The 17,514-nt window shown below is 41.6% G+C and overlaps 1 protein-coding gene across 7 annotated transcripts in view; it reads right to left on the bottom strand.

The window, feature by feature from the left end:
• GRM7 (glutamate metabotropic receptor 7) overlaps nt 1-17,514 on the bottom strand; it is a 309,745-nt gene that overhangs the window by 129,405 nt on the left and 162,826 nt on the right. For all 7 annotated transcript variants that reach the window (XM_029996035.2, XM_029996040.1, XM_029996036.1 and 4 more), the window contains exon 4: nt 16,525-16,679. In XM_029996035.2, the coding sequence (XP_029851895.1) occupies nt 16,525-16,679 (155 nt within the window). The remainder of the gene's footprint in view (nt 1-16,524; nt 16,680-17,514) is intronic.

Below are 17,514 nucleotides of genomic sequence, written 5' to 3'. Positions count from 1 at the left end.
GCTTCCACTCCAACTGTGCACATTAATCACATCAAACCACAAGGTACTATCCAGAACACGTGCGCAGACTTGTATGTGAAAAGACAAAGATCAAGATAAGGGGGATGATTTCTGAGGCTGGGGGATACAGTACAATCACTGGGGCTGGCCTCGAGGCCACTGAGTCCCGCACAGAAATGCTCCCATTGCCCCAAGTACTTGCTGTTGGAGTACCCTGCACCTTTTAGGGAAAGCAAAAAAGCTTTCCAATTTGATTTAAATATTTCAGGAGCAAAATATCCTCTAGACACCCATTCCTCATCCTCTCATCATCTCTACTTTTTTTCTCTCCATTTTGCAGGGCTACCCCACCCCCAGTTCAGCATCCCCTTTGGGATGCTGGCCAGCCTTAAGGACCACCAGGCAAGTGCCCTTGGCCAGTTCCCGGCTCGGACCCTCTCCTCATTTTTCTGTGTTTCTGCCATGCGCCCAAGAAGCCAGCAGACTGCAATCACAGCACCCGACAGAGAAACGCAAGCCTCGTCCCCAAGGAGCAGCACACAGAACTTTCGGGAAGATAAATATCCAACAGTATCTCCCCTGGCTGCTGCGGGGAGACCGACCCCCCCGCATCTCGCTGCCCCAACGCCGAGCACCGGCCGGGGCAGAGCTGCTGGAAAGGGGCAGCAGGGCTCAGCCAGAGCTGGCAACTGGCAGAGGCACTTCCAAACCCGGCCGATTCGGGGGACCTCTCTTGTCAGAGATGCCTTAGTAGAGATGAATAAGGCAGTCTAAACATAAGGAAACTTTTAAATGGCTCTCAAGTTGCAAGATAATTTGTATTCCCCTCTCTTCATACCAACACATTAACCAAATACATTATTTCCATAATGAGGAGATGAACATCTGTGTGGCTTCCCAAAATTTCAAGTGGCAATACTCGAGACAAGTATTCTCTCTTTGGGGATTGACACATCAGCATTTTAAATAACTGCCAAAGCTAAAAACATAATTTAAATTCTAAAGAGACCTTAAAAAAGAGTTCAGGTGTAGTTTAGATTTTTTTTTTTTTTTCAATAAAGCATACCAATTTAATTCCACAAATTAAAGTTGCTTCAGTATTGTATTAAACTTTGTACTTGGCCCCATGTAAGTGAACTGCTTAATGCAAACTTTAACAGAGTATGAGAAACGCAAATGTCTGAAGTAGTATTATGTCACTGAAAATTACTCTAAGACAGACTTGGGTCTCTGAAGTGCTCCGGTTCATGTACCCGATGGTGCAGCAGAGCGGTCCCTAGCCCCTGCCAGCCAGATGCCGTCTCACTAGACAGAAAACCTACGCCATCAGCCAGGTGCAGAGATGCGCTCCCAGCTAACCTGGCTTCATTTCTTCCTAGCTTTGGCCCAATAAATCCACTAGATTTCCAGAAAACAAAGGCAAAACCAAACACAAACCCGAAAACCCCCACACCTTCGCAAAGAGGCTATTTCACTATTTAGTTTCTGACATAAGTGATTGCTTATGGCAGCTGGAAAGTCTCAGAAGCCATTTCCAACCACGAACACCATACATTCACGAGTGCCCATCACCACCTGCGTGGGAAGAGGCCAGCAGTCACTCAGACCTCCTGCTCGGAAGCAGTCACCCCACAGATTTTGCCTCCCTTTAACCCAATGCCTCAGCTGTGCATCACTACCAATACTAACACAAAACCCCCTATCTTTGACACCTTTCTTTCCACATTACCCCAATCATTTTTCTGTTGTCCTTGACTCCTTTACACAGCAGCAGGCCGTAACCATCACAGAACCATAAACATTACAAACCAAAGGATGAAGCCAGAGAGCAAACAGACTCTTTCCATGCAAATATCTTTTGCAACAAAGCCTATGTGGCAGCCTCAGCACACCTATGTTGAAGAACAGAAGGGATACCAATAACTTCCAGATGTCATTAGCCACTCCTTCCATTAGATCCTAAACTATTTTTCTCTGGAAATTTATGCTACGTGAAGTGGTAATTAAACTGAGAAACACAGACTAAACTTGAAAGCAAAGATTAAAAGTATTTCCTCATCACAAGGGTAACTGAGAGCTACTTTGAATAGGTTAACCACTGTAAGTACCCCAGGAAAGAAAATAGAGAGAGAAATAGAAATAAAAGCTTAGTTTCACTTCAGAATATCTGTGGGAGCTTACTGCGTCACAGATGTTCATGTACATGCCATACTGGAAGAAAGCCAAGAACCTCATCTATCCTACTCAGTGGAGAGAAGCAAAGATGCTGGCACCATACCTAGTCATGGAGAATATATTGAAGCCTAGGTGCTACAGGTGGCTATTATCAGTATCATAGCAAAACACTGACTCTAATTAGGCTTAATCATTATTCACAAGCAATTACACCATTCTCTTTTCAGTAGCAATAATCAATTTGAGGCTACTCACTTGTTTCATACATCATTCTTACAAATTCTAACGTGATTACTTTTTGGAAGGTGAGATATATCAATACATCAGGACCATGCACAATGAGCTATTGCTGAACCACCAGCAGAACAGAGCACGCTGTATGAGAGTTTTTTTCTCCCTGCCCCCCCCCCCCTGCATTTTTATATATTGCATTAGTAGAAACCTTTAGTTTGCCTGGCCCTTCTTTGTTAAAATAGCTTGCATGATTAATCACATTATTAATTGTGTCCTAACTTAGTTAAGAGGGAGGAAAGACTACAAGTGTCAAAAGCTTTGGTTGACTGCAGCTTGATGCCAGGTGTATATGGGAGCTCCTGGCCCACTTAACTGTGCATATGCATGAATTGTAAATAGAGAATAATGGCTTTTGACTCTGCAAAAAGCAGTTGCTGCTGCAGGGAATAGCAGCACAGGGGTGGCTCAGCCAGCAGCGGGAGCAGACACGCAGCGCCTGGGCTTGGGCTGCACCAACAGCCCCTGCTCTCCCAAGACCCCGTCACCCAAAGAAAATGGAAGTTTTCTAGCAGAGAAAATGTCAGTTAATTTGCCCCATCTCCCAGCACGCACAGTGCTTGGCGTCACTGGCAAGCCTTCCTCGCTGAGGGCAGCAGTGCAGCGCTGTGTTGCTGGGCAGAGGTGCTCCAAAATTCACTGTAAAAGCAAAGCAGCCAAAAATTCCTCAGTGCTGCTCCTTCCCAGGGGCAGTGTCGGACAGGAGCCTGGGAGGGAGCAGCAGAAAGAGAGGGCGGACAGAAATCAGCTGAAAGCTCCTTGCAGGGGATTAGTGAGCACTGGAGTCTCAGACACCCAGCCTGGGCTTTCTCTTTCTAGATCTTTTTCTTTCTTTCCCCTAATTTTAGTAGTAGTTTGAGGTGGTCAGAGGCAGTGTGACACCCAGAAGCTCTCCATCTCATATCATCTCACAGCAAGCAGGTGTTTCCCACAACCACATCCTTCGTCACCTTCCAGCCCCAGACTCAGAAGTGGAGCAGCAGGCTCAGAGGCAAACTGGAGTACGGTAGTTGCATTACAGCTGTGTTAACATGAGTAAATGAATTGATTTCCGGATGGACCATGTAGTGTAACTGAAACAAAGACTGAACTACACTTTCAAGACATATTACCTTAAACTGCACAGAGGGATATCTTCACTTGCAAACACATAGTTCTTCACCATCCTACAGTGATATTTTAACTATGAGACAAAAAGTTTGGTTTTATTATCCTTACCAGGAGATCACGATCATTAATCTATTGACTCCTGCTTCACTTTAGTAAAGAGCTAGCATATGTGATTACATCGAGGATTTTTTTTCTAACTTATTTTCCATTTCCTTTGTTGTCATGCAGTCACTCAACAAAATGAAAACACATTCCTGAAGCAGATCTGCAAACCCAGCATGAGTGAAGTGGGCACTTTAGCATTCATTGTATCATCCTTAAGGAAATTATGTGTATTATTACGTGTATTATTTCCTAAACTATTACTTTCAAAAGCCTATAATCATTCAAGCATTAACAATACAAACTAAGAGGAAAAAAAACCAATCAAACAAACAAGAAAACCCTTTTAAATCTCTGTCCACTTCCTAAAATTAGCACATTCATTTTTGTGTCTAAACCTGTCTTACCCAGTGGAGCTCAGCCCATTTCAGAAACATGCAATTCGTTTGTGTTTGTGTGTGTGGAGCCCCAGAAGCAGAGAAGCTGGAGCCTGCAGAGATCTTTCCCGGGATGCTCCAAATCCCCATGGCAAGAACTAGGATGGTAATCAATAGCTACTCAGGCAGAAAAACACAGATACATAATACTTAGAGTGAACACATTTTTCATGTATAATGTAGGCATACTAATTTGCTACTTGCAAACAGGGATGCCATGCTTGCATTTTACTCTAATAAAAGCCTCAAAATTTTTTATTTTTTGCTTTGACTGAGAGATTGTGAAGTTGTATTTATTTTCTGGCTTGCTAAATACAAGAAAGAATAAGTAAGTCATAGAGGATTTCAGAGACTAATTTTAAGTGGTCTAGAGAGAGAATCTTTCTAGGTTGTAGTTAACGAGTCAGAAATACCATAAGAAAAAAATTTCTCATGTTAATTTAGGAACTTATGCTTTCAATTTCTCTGAAGGACAGAGAAAAACTGACCCCAAAGAGGAAAAGAAATATTAGACAAGTTAATACCTATTAGCATTTGTAAAGAGTAATGGAATAGTTCATAAGATAAAGAAATATTCAGAGGTATGAATTTAAACAAAGCAGAATGGAAATAATGTTACTGTAAATATATTAGAGCCAAAGTTATCTTGGTAGAGGATTTCATATACATGAGCGAATTACACATGAGACTTAATAGACATTTCTGATAAAATATGTGCAGTTTCTTGGAGGAGCAAAAGTGAGGAGTGCTGAACATACGCACTTGCCCTCTCTTCCTCCAGGCAGCTGGTGGGGAAGGGCGTGACCAGCACAGAAATGAAATGAGACCCAACAAACAACAAAGCAAGCCTCCTGGATGCCGTGAGGTTCAGCTGGCAGCGCAGGTTCAAGGCATCTCAGCTCCTCTTTGCTACCACACAGGAACCTGCCCGGTTCCACGACCGAGGTGAGCCCCATACGAAGGTGCCGGCTGCTGATGCTACGGGAGGTGCTCCCAGCGCCAGGAGGAGCAGGACGTGCTTTCCATCTCGGCTGCTGCCTCTCCCTGCACAGATGCTGCTCCGATGGGCTATGCTGGTATTTACTTAGCAGATGGCAGGGGGATCTTGTTTCTTTCATTTTAATTTCTAATATATTAATGTTATTTTAAATTCTTGTTGCAAAGAATAACCCTCATAGAAAAGGCTGTTGACTGAACCTTTTATTTCTTCATTGCCTTATGGCACAAGCAGGTTGTATTTGTATTCTGTGTTTCACTGCCCCCAATTTCAGTGTCTGAAGCTTCCCAAATTAAAACACTGTAATAATTGTAAAGGGAAAATGGTCACCTAGTATCCATGGACCTAATCCCAAAGTCCTTAGTCAGAGCTCTTTCTTGAGCCCAAATTCGTCACAAATGTGAACAAACATTAAGAGAGACCATCAGTCCATCTGCTCAAGTAAGTGTTTATTGCCTATTTTGCAACACCTATGGGCAGTCCACCAGGCACTGGACTGAAAATGCTACCTACTATATTAAACTCTTTCTGCTTTGCCAAAGCAGTATATCAGAGATGAAAAATTATCTGTTCCATTAGGAACAATATGTGGTTCTCAGCCCTCCTGCAGAACAGCATTTCTAAAACTAGATATTTGCGACCATTCATGGCTATCTTTACCTAAAGCAGGAACAGTTTATTTCGGAAAGGTCCTGCAATTCCTTTTTTACGTGAAAAATACCTGAAATATAAATGGCAAAACAAATACTCTGCCAATATACTTCCTGTGAAGTAGAAAAATGCGTTAACCTCTTAAATTACAGTGTAACAAATACCAGGGAAGATGCAACTCTTACACAAAGGGGAGAGGGGAGCTCTTCCCTCTCCCTCCCCATGCCCACAGAAGCAGCCCCAGATGTGGACCCTGCCATGCTGGCAGACGTGGGGTGTGGTGCTTCAGATGGACTACGGGAACACCTCACCGCCCACCCTCCCTAATTCCCTTCTCCTGCTCCTTTGTTTCAGCCATGAAACCGCTCGTGCTCTCAGCTCAGTGCTAGAACATCCTCTCAGCTCCCTGCCTCGGCCGGTTGAGTTAAGGAGGCAAACACAATAACCAGTGCTGTGCTTGGCGTGGTATCGGTGCCAGAACTGCTCTGAGGGTGTGGGAGAAGGTGGTAGAATCTTTTCTTGACTTCTGTTTCTATGCCTAAAAAGCATGCCAAACTAAGACATTATTTGTTATAATTCTCCGTGAGCCAGCTCTGCTTCAGTGGCCCAGAAGGGCCTCACTCATGCGAGGTCCGGTGAGGTCCCCTGAGCTTCATCGCTCCCCAGATCCTGGAAATCCTGACAATATTACTAACAAACAGAAAATGAATTCCTATCAACACATGAGGCTTGAATCTCTGCACAGAAGCAGAGACTGACAGCACTAGAAAACACTAGGATTTCCTAATCTGAGGGTGTTGCATAGGAAACAGTCATTTGCCTTCTTCATGCGCTTGCTGCGTGCTATCCACGTGTTGCCGAACACCCCTTGGAAGGATGGGAAGTTTGGTTGCCAGCCCAAGCTGCCCTTGGCTCTGCTGCCTTGCAAAAACACTGGAAAGCAGCATATGGCTGTCTGCTGTGTGGAGGAAGAAACGCTCCCCCGTGAAGCCTCTCTAATCACGGATACCCACTACCGCCTTCTGCGCAGAGCAGACCTGCAGAGGAAGGCTTGGAGGTTCCTACCAGATCACATGCAGATCAGGAGCTGGCACACAAAGATAGCAGGCTTTCTAAAAATAAAATTCTTCCTTTCTGGATGGAAATACTCTGCCCAAATGTGTCCAACAGACAGCTCAGACAACTTCAGTGCTAGATCATTGAGAGGCAAATTGTTCTTCAGAAGATGCAGTTCAGGGTATTCCAAAACAAAGACCACTGATGATATATCTGAACAGTGATCAATAGCTAAATATTATTCTGTGAATTATCTCTTCTTACAGCATCAGCCATTCTAGTTTGTGTGTGTGTGTACACATCTCCCTCTCTCAAAACAACCACCCACACAATCTCCAGTGTCCTGAGATAACAGTTAAATATGAATATCAAAGAGAAAATGCCAACATAAGCCCTGGGAGCAATACACAAAACACAGAAATAGCGAGAGAGACACGTATACCCACAGAATGAAAAACAACTGGCTCCCATCAGAGAAGTACCTCCATTTTGAGCAAGCCAGGTCTCTTGTAGGTTGGGCCAGCAGTTTATTTCATTTCCAGGGGCCAAAGAGAAAGCTCCCTAAATCTTTGTTTTACAGTGGTTCTTTATGGTCCAATTAGAGCTTTCTACCTAATTTCTTTGCTATGAAGCAGCAACGCCATTTGAAAAAGTACTGGTTCAAACCCCATTCGAGATAAAATTTCTTGTTAATGCTGTTGTGGTTATGAGCTGTGTCTGGCACTGAGCAGTGGCATATAACTCTCTTTAATACTCTAAAAAGATTACACCTTCAAACTGTCTAAGAAACCCCAAAAGAACTCCAATAATTGAACACCACAAAACAGCCAGATGTGTAACTTTAGCAAAGTTCTACACTGAAATGATGTAGAAGTTTACATTTTGAGTTGCAATGCTATGTGTTTTTTCTAAACACATTGCCTCACGGGAGCTCAGGTTTGGAGCGCTATGGGGCACTGCCTTTGAGTCTGCAACAGAACAGAGGTTACAGCTGAGACTGTATTTCTCAGAGACTAACACTTACAGGGAATCTTAAACAAAAGAAAAAACCCCAGAGGCTTCAATGCCTTCGTCAAGGCATTCTTTCAATGCCTTGAAAGAAAACTACAAAAATAACATTAATTTGAAACTTTACAAAAATTGTGTTTCTTAACTTCTCTATATCTGCATATTAAAAAATAATGATACCCTTAAGCTACTGTCTCTGAACTTACTAAACCTCTCCCCAAAGCCTTCGCTTCAACCCTTTAAAGTTAAGCACTGTATCACTACTGCAACACCACAGTGAATGTACAGTTTCTGCCGACAGTCAGGGAATAGAGCCTGTTTGCCTGAATCTCCAGCATTACCATATTGATTGATCTCAGGAGACTGGGCAGCACCGTGCAGCGGTATTTAAGCCAACATTTAACCGCACCACACTTTTCATCATGAAGCTTCAAACCAGCAGCCCACGAAAGAGCATACCAGACAGGCGAGGTGTGATGCCTGGCTCACTAAGCGCCCCAGCTAAAGCACGCTCACCTTGGCAGCGCCCAGCGCAGCCCACCGCCCGGCCCAGTGCACGCGTCCGTCCGTCCGTCCTTGCACGCTGCACTCCTGTAGCATGAGTCCGTACATACACAGGCTAGAGGCAATGAGATTCAGCACTAAGCCAGGAGGAATAAAAGCTAATCTTAACTCCCAAGAGTGGCTTTTCAACCAGCTGGAATCGATACGCAATAAACTTTTCAAGGCTGTGAGTGTGTCTTGGACTCCCAGGTAACCGCGGTATTAATTTAAATTCAATTAACGGCTTCATCAGCACTGGGAAAGATACATTCCCAACAAGTTTGCGGGTAGAATGACTTTAAACACTGCGTGACTGATATAGAAGAACAAAAAGGGAAGTTCTTCCTTCATCTGCAGCTGGCCAGCTAACAGGTTTTCTATAAAAAATACGAAGTTCCATTTGAAAGCATCTTTTTGACAAAATGTATAGGATGAAACAACAAACCTATCTTAACAGATGATACATTTCTGTATTTACTTACTTAATAACATGAGCACACAACACCCTTAGCATTTTAATTCCAAAGTTGCTAAAGACAATTTACTCATGGTGGAAAAAATGCAAATAAATGTTTAGATATATAGTCCTTCGTGCAAACTTTGCTTGTAAGAGATAGTGTCAAAACCAGAGTCGCTCTGTCAAGCTACTGACACAAACAACCTTGAAGTGTATTTCCTGATTGTTGGTTGTAATTACACTATGTAAAACCCCAGAAACCAGAGACGATCGTGCTCGTGTGCCCCCTCCCAGGCGCTGGAGCCCACTGCTGGCCGTGCAGGGAAGGGAAGATTGCTGAGCTGGTCCCACGGCTCTCAAACAGCCAGCCTGGAGGTGCCGAGGAAGAACAAATCCGCTGACACTGAAGCCTTTCCAGCAGTGCAGAAAGCAAAACAGGTCAGGTGGCAGGGAGATGAGAGGAAAATTCAGGGGCAGTAATGGGAAGAATGAGTAAATTCTGGGAGTGATGATCTGTGCTACCTCCTCTTACATTTTTTCCCTTATGATGGGTGTCCCCTCTGGCTTTTGGTGTCCATGGGCTCTGCTACGGCGAGGCTGCAGCGATCCCTTGGCCCCGGCAGCCCTGCGGCTCGGCATGAACCAAACCCCCGAGCCAGATCTTTCCATCTCGCTTACTCTCTTAAAAGCACACACTTGTGCCCCAGGGACACAGAGAAAAAACCTGAGAACAACAGAGCACTGTAGAAGACTCTGAACCAGGCTGTAAACAAAAAGAATCCAAACCTGATCATTTTACAAATATTATTATGAGATATAAGGCTGCTCTGTTCTGTTCAGGGAGGAGGTGGGTAAGTGCTACACAAAGCACATCTTTCCCAGAGAAACATCCTGGGGTAAATGCAGCCATAGCTAGACACAGAACAGAGTGCCCGTATTTATTAACGTTGGATAAAATTCAATACTCTCTCTTAACACAGAGGAAAATGAATCCTGAGCTCCTTTGCTTGACTGGGGATGTGAAGGTAAAATATTTGAGAGCCTCTAAAGAGTGAGATATAATTTCATTCTAATTTTTTCTTAAATCACTAGCCTTTCATTGTTTTTTTCCGGGGTTTAATACCATCCAACCAAAAAAGAAGCAAATCAGCTCTTGTTGGAAATAAAAACAAAATATTAAAAACATGATTCACCATCTATTTGGAAGAAAAACAACTGAAAAATTCAAGGACAGTTATGGAGGTTTACAGCACTTGCAACGTTTCTGTTTTTTTCTTTTAAATAGCTATGCACTTCCTTGTGCTGAATTTGAGCCATCCTTTAACCTCATAGCTGAGAGCTTCATGGGACTGCAAACCTTGGCCACATCCATAGCTTGCTGGAATTGAATCATTAATCAAATCTAGTTGAATCCCATTGTTTAGTTGCATCAAATTCTGAACTTAGACCATAAAGAATATTTATTTCCTCGTTGGCAAAGCATTTTCCCAGACTTTCAAAATAATTAACATCATATATATATTTTAGCCTCTCTATTTCTCTTACAGTGGTTCCTCTCCTTGGTTTCATTTCCCTGTGAGCTGGTGTTCATGAAAACAGATCACATGTAAGTAAGAAAGATAAGGAAGACTATTTTAAAAGAAAAAAGTTAGAGGAAGAACCAGATATCTGAAAGTGCTAAGTCAGTAGCATGGCTGCTAACAACACAAACCACAGTATAACAGCCCAATTTGAAAATTTTCGCACAGAAGAGAGGCATAGGAACAACAGAAAGCAAGAGTTAAGTAGATAGTTGTTCATCTTCTTTACAGTTGAGATTAAGAGGAAAATAATTTCTAAGATATCCCTGAACAGAGACATTTTTAGTTCATGGAAATTATATATATTTATTTTTGAAACTTTGTAAGAGCTACTGGAGGCATTTGGACTCCTTGAAAATATGGCTGTGATTTTCAGAAATTAGTTATCTCTGTTCTAGTCCTATCTCTTGGTCTTTTGAATGATTCTTATTTCCTAAAAAGGTGTTCAATATTTTCTACAGATCCTGCAAACCTCAGTGTATCAGACTGGGTAGATTACAAAAGAGCATCCAAAATTACTGCTGTCTCTTGAAAATACTAGTTTTCATTACTTCAGATGTGGGGCTTAATAAGATACTAACAGGTATTAACAAGGGCTTACCAGGTATTTGTTCTTCCTGTGCTAAGCCTTGAGTGAGAGGCTGGAGGCTGGAGGGGAAGCCAAGGGATGTCACCTTGACTACGATGCCCAGGCAAGCTCTGAGCACCTCACCTGGGGTCTGCATGGGACCAACGGTGGAAGGATAAATCTTGGAGTTGCACGAGAGGAATATTTTTGCAGGAATAAGGCTGCTTATATCCTCATTTCAGCTGTGACAATGGATTTGATAAAACTATATTGCTGGGCTGCCATGCAGAGAGCTGTAGCCACCTTTCAAAGGTCCAACCAACATCTTGAATGTTCTTGTTCTACCTACCATGCCTGCTCTCTACTGCCACACTCCTGAAGGAGTTTAATGAGCCATTTTTAATCTGAATAGATACTACAGACCGATATAAGCAAATTTAAAATCTGAAGTGTAGATATTGCTTAGATTAGAAGAAAAAATGGGAAAGAAAAAAACAAAAAGGGGAAAGACACTTATTCCAAAACCCAAGACCACCTGGCCTGACTCCATTCCTTGGACTTGAGAATCTTCTGCACATGCACTGTCTTACAGCTTTCTGTACTGAATTCAGCAAGTACTGCATAAACCTGCTCCAAAAAGATCAGGCTTTTTGATCTCTCATGCCACAGGTATCTTCTTATCACTGGCAGAAAGATCTGCTTCTCCTCCAGGGAAGGGATTTAGGAACTCCTGACTTTGAAACTGCCTGCTAGGGAGAACTGGAATTGATGTCTGGACCGGTAGTATTATCATCTTTAATCAGAAGGTGATCTAGGTAACTTATATACAGCTATATGGTGTAATAAAGAGAGCTACCCCAGGCAGTTAAAACATATAATTAGATTTGGGTACAGTAGTGATAACAAGAGGAGGAAATGCTCTGAAGTTTATTAAACCTACTGAAACATGAACTGGTGAAGTGGCAGTGGAATACTTAAAGGTCAGTTTGTGATTAAAGAGATTAGTGTGGAAGAATTCATTTCCATCTACAAAGAAACAGGGTTGCAGTTCATCCCAGCCCTCATTTGGGGAAGTCCGCAGCTGGAATGATGGTCCAACCCACGAGAATCTAGGGAGTGTTTCCATATTTTGTTTCTTGCTGGTTTGGATGGTCTACAAAGCTTCTGGGACTTCAAATGAAAACTGCAACAAATGAACAACTTTCTCTCAGACTATCACTGCCTAAGGAAAAGACAACCATGTACAGTAATTTGCTAGTCTGAAGGCAAGTAGCTCAGCTGAACTGCAAGAACAAAACACTGTTTTTTTGAAGTGTCAACCTTTCTTTTCATTTTCCACTGTGCTTCCATTTTCCCTCTGGCACTTGAAATTTTGGGGACTTGTTATACTTGCCTCAACATCTCCCATTTTTACCACGATCCTGATCACATAATGACTCCGTAATAGCCTGCTTTTTCTTGCCTGAAATCTTCCTGCAGCTCACACTCGCTCCTCTTCGCAGCATTTCACCCTTCCCATGATTAGCCGGGCACTCTTTCTGTTCTTCAACACCAAACTGATACAGGAATCTCTCCCATGTGAAAAGTTTATCTTTCTATTCAGGACAATGAAGAAGAAGAAAGGTTTCTGGGGAACAAAGCAGCAGTAGGTAAAATCCCACCAAATGCATTATGCAGAAGAAAGATTTTCTGCAGATTTTGTTCTGTTGTGTTGCTGGTTTAATGTATGTCAAATGCATGCAGAACCACAGATGTTCATCATTTCTGTATTACTGTAAAATGAATATAATAGTAATAATACTACTACTACATCCCATTAAAACTTTAATTAGAAAACACATCTTTTGTCTGTTGTTTAAACTGTTTAGTTTTTCTCATCTTCCAGTACTAACACTCACTCTGTGGTTACATTACACCTTTTCACAAAAATGTGACAAGGATATATTCTGAGTAAAAGACTATTCAAAATAAGGCATACGACTTCAAACTCTTACATCCATAAGCACAGGTACTTGCAGTTCCGCAATGCAACGCACTGTGCTTGTTCCTCAGAGCATACGCTGAGTTTCAGGACTGGGCTGAAGTTTTAGTAATCTTCTGTGAGCATGAGGACACACCATGACAGCCTTGTTTTAGAAGAGTTCAAAGTAACAACAGCCAGAATACAATATTCTGCTGCCATACTTGTTCTAAAAATAAATACATTCTGCTCTTTTGTCCTGAAAACCTCTCAAAGCCTTTCAACTTCGTTGCTACTTGGTTAAGTTGGCTATGGAGCTTGTTTCAAACACAAGTTTTCATGAAGTGATTACTATTTAAGTGTGCGCTTCCTCTGGCTCACTGTCTACTGCCATTATGCAAATAAGATGCGACTTTATCCTTTCAGCATAATTACATCAAACACAATCAGGCTATATTAAGACTGACTTAAGATGAATGAATTCAGTTCATGTAATGATTTCCTAAATCACCCCATGGGACTATGGCAAAGAAAATTTTGTCCCAAGAGTGACATCAAGTATCAAGACAAATAACTGCGTATCTGGGGCCTGATTCTACAAGAAACTGAGCACTTTAGACTCCCGCTGGAGTCAGAGGCTGCTGCGATATTCCCACTGTTACCAAAAATAGGAACTTCAAATGGTATATACGCACATAGGTGTAAACACACCAACACACCTGTGTTTCACATCTGTTTTTGAATTGAAGAGTCACGGCTGGGGGAGAAGAGTTATTTGAAAAATGCCTTTTTCTATATAATGATTGTTTCAGTTTATGACTTACAGGACCAAGAGCTTTACAGACATAAAAAAATCTGATAATCCAAAGCGTACCATGTACACTTGAACATGCAGGCACATTAATTTTCAATGCAATTTAACATTTCTTGGCTTATTAGCCTAACATTTCTCCCTGAAGCGTGAGAAGAGGCTAGGAGTATCACATATTTCAGGTTAAGGTATGGGACCTGTGGTGCTCTCTGTTTCCAGTGAAGTTTGTTAGGAATCTTTTTCTAACATATTACATATACCATTTAACACAGTGATAAAAGGAAAGGGAAAAAAAAAAAAGGAAGATGCTCTTGAGGAGCAAAATAAAGGTAACCCCCTCATTCATGACTAATAAAGAAGTTCTCACCAAATCCAGCAGGAATTAAGTTGGTGCTTAACTGTTGCCTTGACCTGGAGCCCGTGAGCCTCAGGGGCAGGCGGCAGCACTGCTGCACAGCACCGCACAAAAAGGAGACTGCGAGGCTGGGATACTGCTCAAGACACGGTCCTTCGGGGCAAATTGAATTCCATTCTGCTCATTTAGTCTGTTTCCATCAATTTATAGGGAAAAATCAAGGCTTCTTATTTCATTTATTTTATGTCTTCATCAAAAGAAATGCATTACTAAATTTTAGGAAGCAGATGTTCATTGCTGGATGATAAAAGAAGAACATTAAAATGTCTGTTTCCAGTTCCCTTGGATTCATAGCCAAATGAAATTACTACAACGACAGAAAGAAAAACAAACCAACATACAGCAGTCTAAATGCAAGAAAGGCAGACAATCCATACGGATAACAGCCTCACTAAGCAAAGAAATGCTAATACCTAAGGATTACTTACTTCTGTAAGTAACAGATTTCACTGGATGTTTCTTGTAGTGGATGAAACAGAAACAGGATCAGTCTGAAAGGGGAAATGTTGAGTTCTGGAAAACTGCTTCAGGAGAATGGGAATTTGCTCTGCGCTCTTAACCATCCCTTTACTCTTCCTCCTAACAGGACTAAGCAGATGGCAGATACAGATGGCAATTAGGGATGGATGAACGGGATTGAAAAAGGTAAGAACCAGCCTGAACCTTTCTGAGCGGTCACAGAGCAGCCAGGAAACATTTGCTATTGACAGTGCAACTGCTATTCCGGGACACTTTGCCCTGCCTCTCCTTTCATACCAAGTACAGTACCTACTTCTGGCTGAGTGCTTTTCCCTTCCTGGAAAGTAACATGCAACTCACGGACCTCAAAATATGTATCTGCTGTATGGCAGCTGCTCCTGAAGAATGAACACGATTATATATATAGGCAAAATATAATTTAAGCATCACAAACAAGTAATCATGCAATCTACGTGACTACAAGTGCAAAATGCAACTAGCCAACTTTCAGGCAATAGGCTAATATAGTCACTGAATAAGAAGATATTTGTGGGCTCAATGGACATAATTTTTTTCAGATACTCTAAATATGCTGATATTTGTAACTGTTATTTAACTGCCTTTCTATACCTGAACCCTTCCACTCTGTTATTGTCGCTTATTGTGTCCAAAGGCAAACTTCATGTTTCTCATTATGTCCAATGTGTATTATAGAAGGAAAATATTTTAAAACAAACAAACTTAGAAAGTTTTTATTTCTGTGTACTATTGGCAGACTTTTTGTTTCTGTGTCAAAAACCCTCAGGGACGAATACAGACAGTATGAAAAGATTATTAAAATATCCTGGTTTTCAGAAACAAAACACTTCATTGTCTATCAACTTTACGTATTTATGGAGAAATAACATGTGAAAATGCCTCCAGGGTTTAAAAAATGTAAAAGGATGAAGCATATTATATACCTGAGAAGAATAACTAATGAGGTACAGACACAGTAAAAATGAATGCAAATATTTGGTTTTCCAGTGAGTGAAGACACCAGAGCCTACTTTAATGTGGGCAACATGTTCAAGGAGTCTTTGGAGACCCTGCCCGACACAATGTCGTGTGCCAGCTGAGAAGCTTGTTTTCTTTACTCAGTGTCTCCCTTGTAAAGAACTTCTCATATTATAGAGAACAAGGACTCTAATCGACTAGTTTGGTTTGCCCAGAGGAAGCTATTTGGATAGTTAAGCATCTATATAGACAAAAGGCATAACAAATTGAGGAAAGATCAGACAACAAACACTTCAGAACACAAAGAAATGTTGAGAAACGAAGGGATTATGTAAAAAAAGTTTCCCATAATTTTTAAATACACATGCATATGTACAAGTACATATATTTGTGAAGCACACAAGCAATATGTATAAATAAATCCAGTGCTCGATCTGAATGAAAGTTAAGCTAAGTTTAAATGGAAACTGCTGATTTAAAAACGAATTTTTACTTCTGCAGTAGAAAACTTATCCGCTGCTTCAGAGATAATGCATAAATTGCAAAAGATTTTCTCTTCCTGTGTATATACATGATATGTTAAGATCATTTTGGTTTACCTTCTATTAAGTGATAAAGGCCCTGTCATATCACCACAGCTTAATATAAGCTCTGAAATCATGCCTTTAATAAATAACTGCTGGTAGCTTCTCAACTGTGGAAATAATGTATAGTTTTCAGATGAGGAACACAGACATTTAGGAAAATTTCAGGAGATGAAGACTTACTTAATGTACTTTATAGTCTTTGTATGTCTGTACACATTTATTCAAAAAACACATACAAGAAAAAATTATGGGCGATGAATTTTGTACCACCAGCGTTTCAGGAAGCAGGAGAAAGAGAGGCAAGCAGAAGAGAGCCCTTACCCTCTATGGTGGCTCGCTTGGGCAGGATGGTGATGGCTCCCTCAGCGACATCCTCCTGCTGAATTAACGGGCTCACCTTGGAGCCCCATGTGTCCGAGCCCACCCATAGGAAATGACCAACTTGATCTGCCCTCTTAGCGGCTGCAAGGATTTGCCTGCAGAAAAGAACATTTTGATCACAAATTAATTTCATTTAAACATATAATTTTGGGGGGAAAATGGTGTGTCACAATGAACAGAATGAACAGAAATAGCATATTCCTGTAACCAACAGAGCTCAGGAATTTCGCAACACACTGCATCATGATCTATGCAGCACAGATTGGACCTCTCTCTTAATTCACCCTATATACTAAGACTGAAATACTGATTCCACTAAAATGTATAGTTTTGCCACTGACTTTACTGAAACTTTATCCTAACTTCTCTGTGCCTCGTTTTGTAGAGCTAAGCCTCTCAGCAATTGACAGTACCATCACAATTTTAAGCTAATTTAAAATTCTGGACAGAGAATATGGGACATGGGCAAGTGAGAAATGAGAGTCACACTTTTAAAATATTCTTTATCTTATTTTATGAGCGAGTTGGATGTGATTAAACCTTGAGCACCTTATGTAGTTCAACGTTGAGCATCCAAGACATTTTATCACTAGTAACCATCATTTGCTGTAAAATAGACTCTGAATTAATGAGTAATACATAGTAGCATGAGCTCGGAGAGAGGGGCATCTTCTTAATGCCTCTTTGAGAGGTAAGGTCAGGTCCGCCTTCCAATGCCTGAGTAACCTTACGCTAGAAAAAGCCTCCAGACCTTGATCAACATTCCTGTCCTCCCACTACTGCCATGCATGGTCTGGGGCACCATGTGAGCCAGGGCAGCAACAGCAGCACCTCCGTACCTGGCGCTACCCTCCACAGCATAAACTTGACATCCCCCCATTGCTCTTACCAACAGACATTTCCACTTCATTATTCATATTCTTATTTGCT

This window comes from Aquila chrysaetos, chromosome 20 (assembly GCF_900496995.4).
Source record: "Aquila chrysaetos chrysaetos chromosome 20, bAquChr1.4, whole genome shotgun sequence".
NCBI classification, from domain to species: domain Eukaryota; kingdom Metazoa; phylum Chordata; class Aves; order Accipitriformes; family Accipitridae; genus Aquila; species Aquila chrysaetos.
Note: the sequence above shows the minus strand (reverse complement) of the source record. Positions and strands in the feature narration are given on the sequence as shown.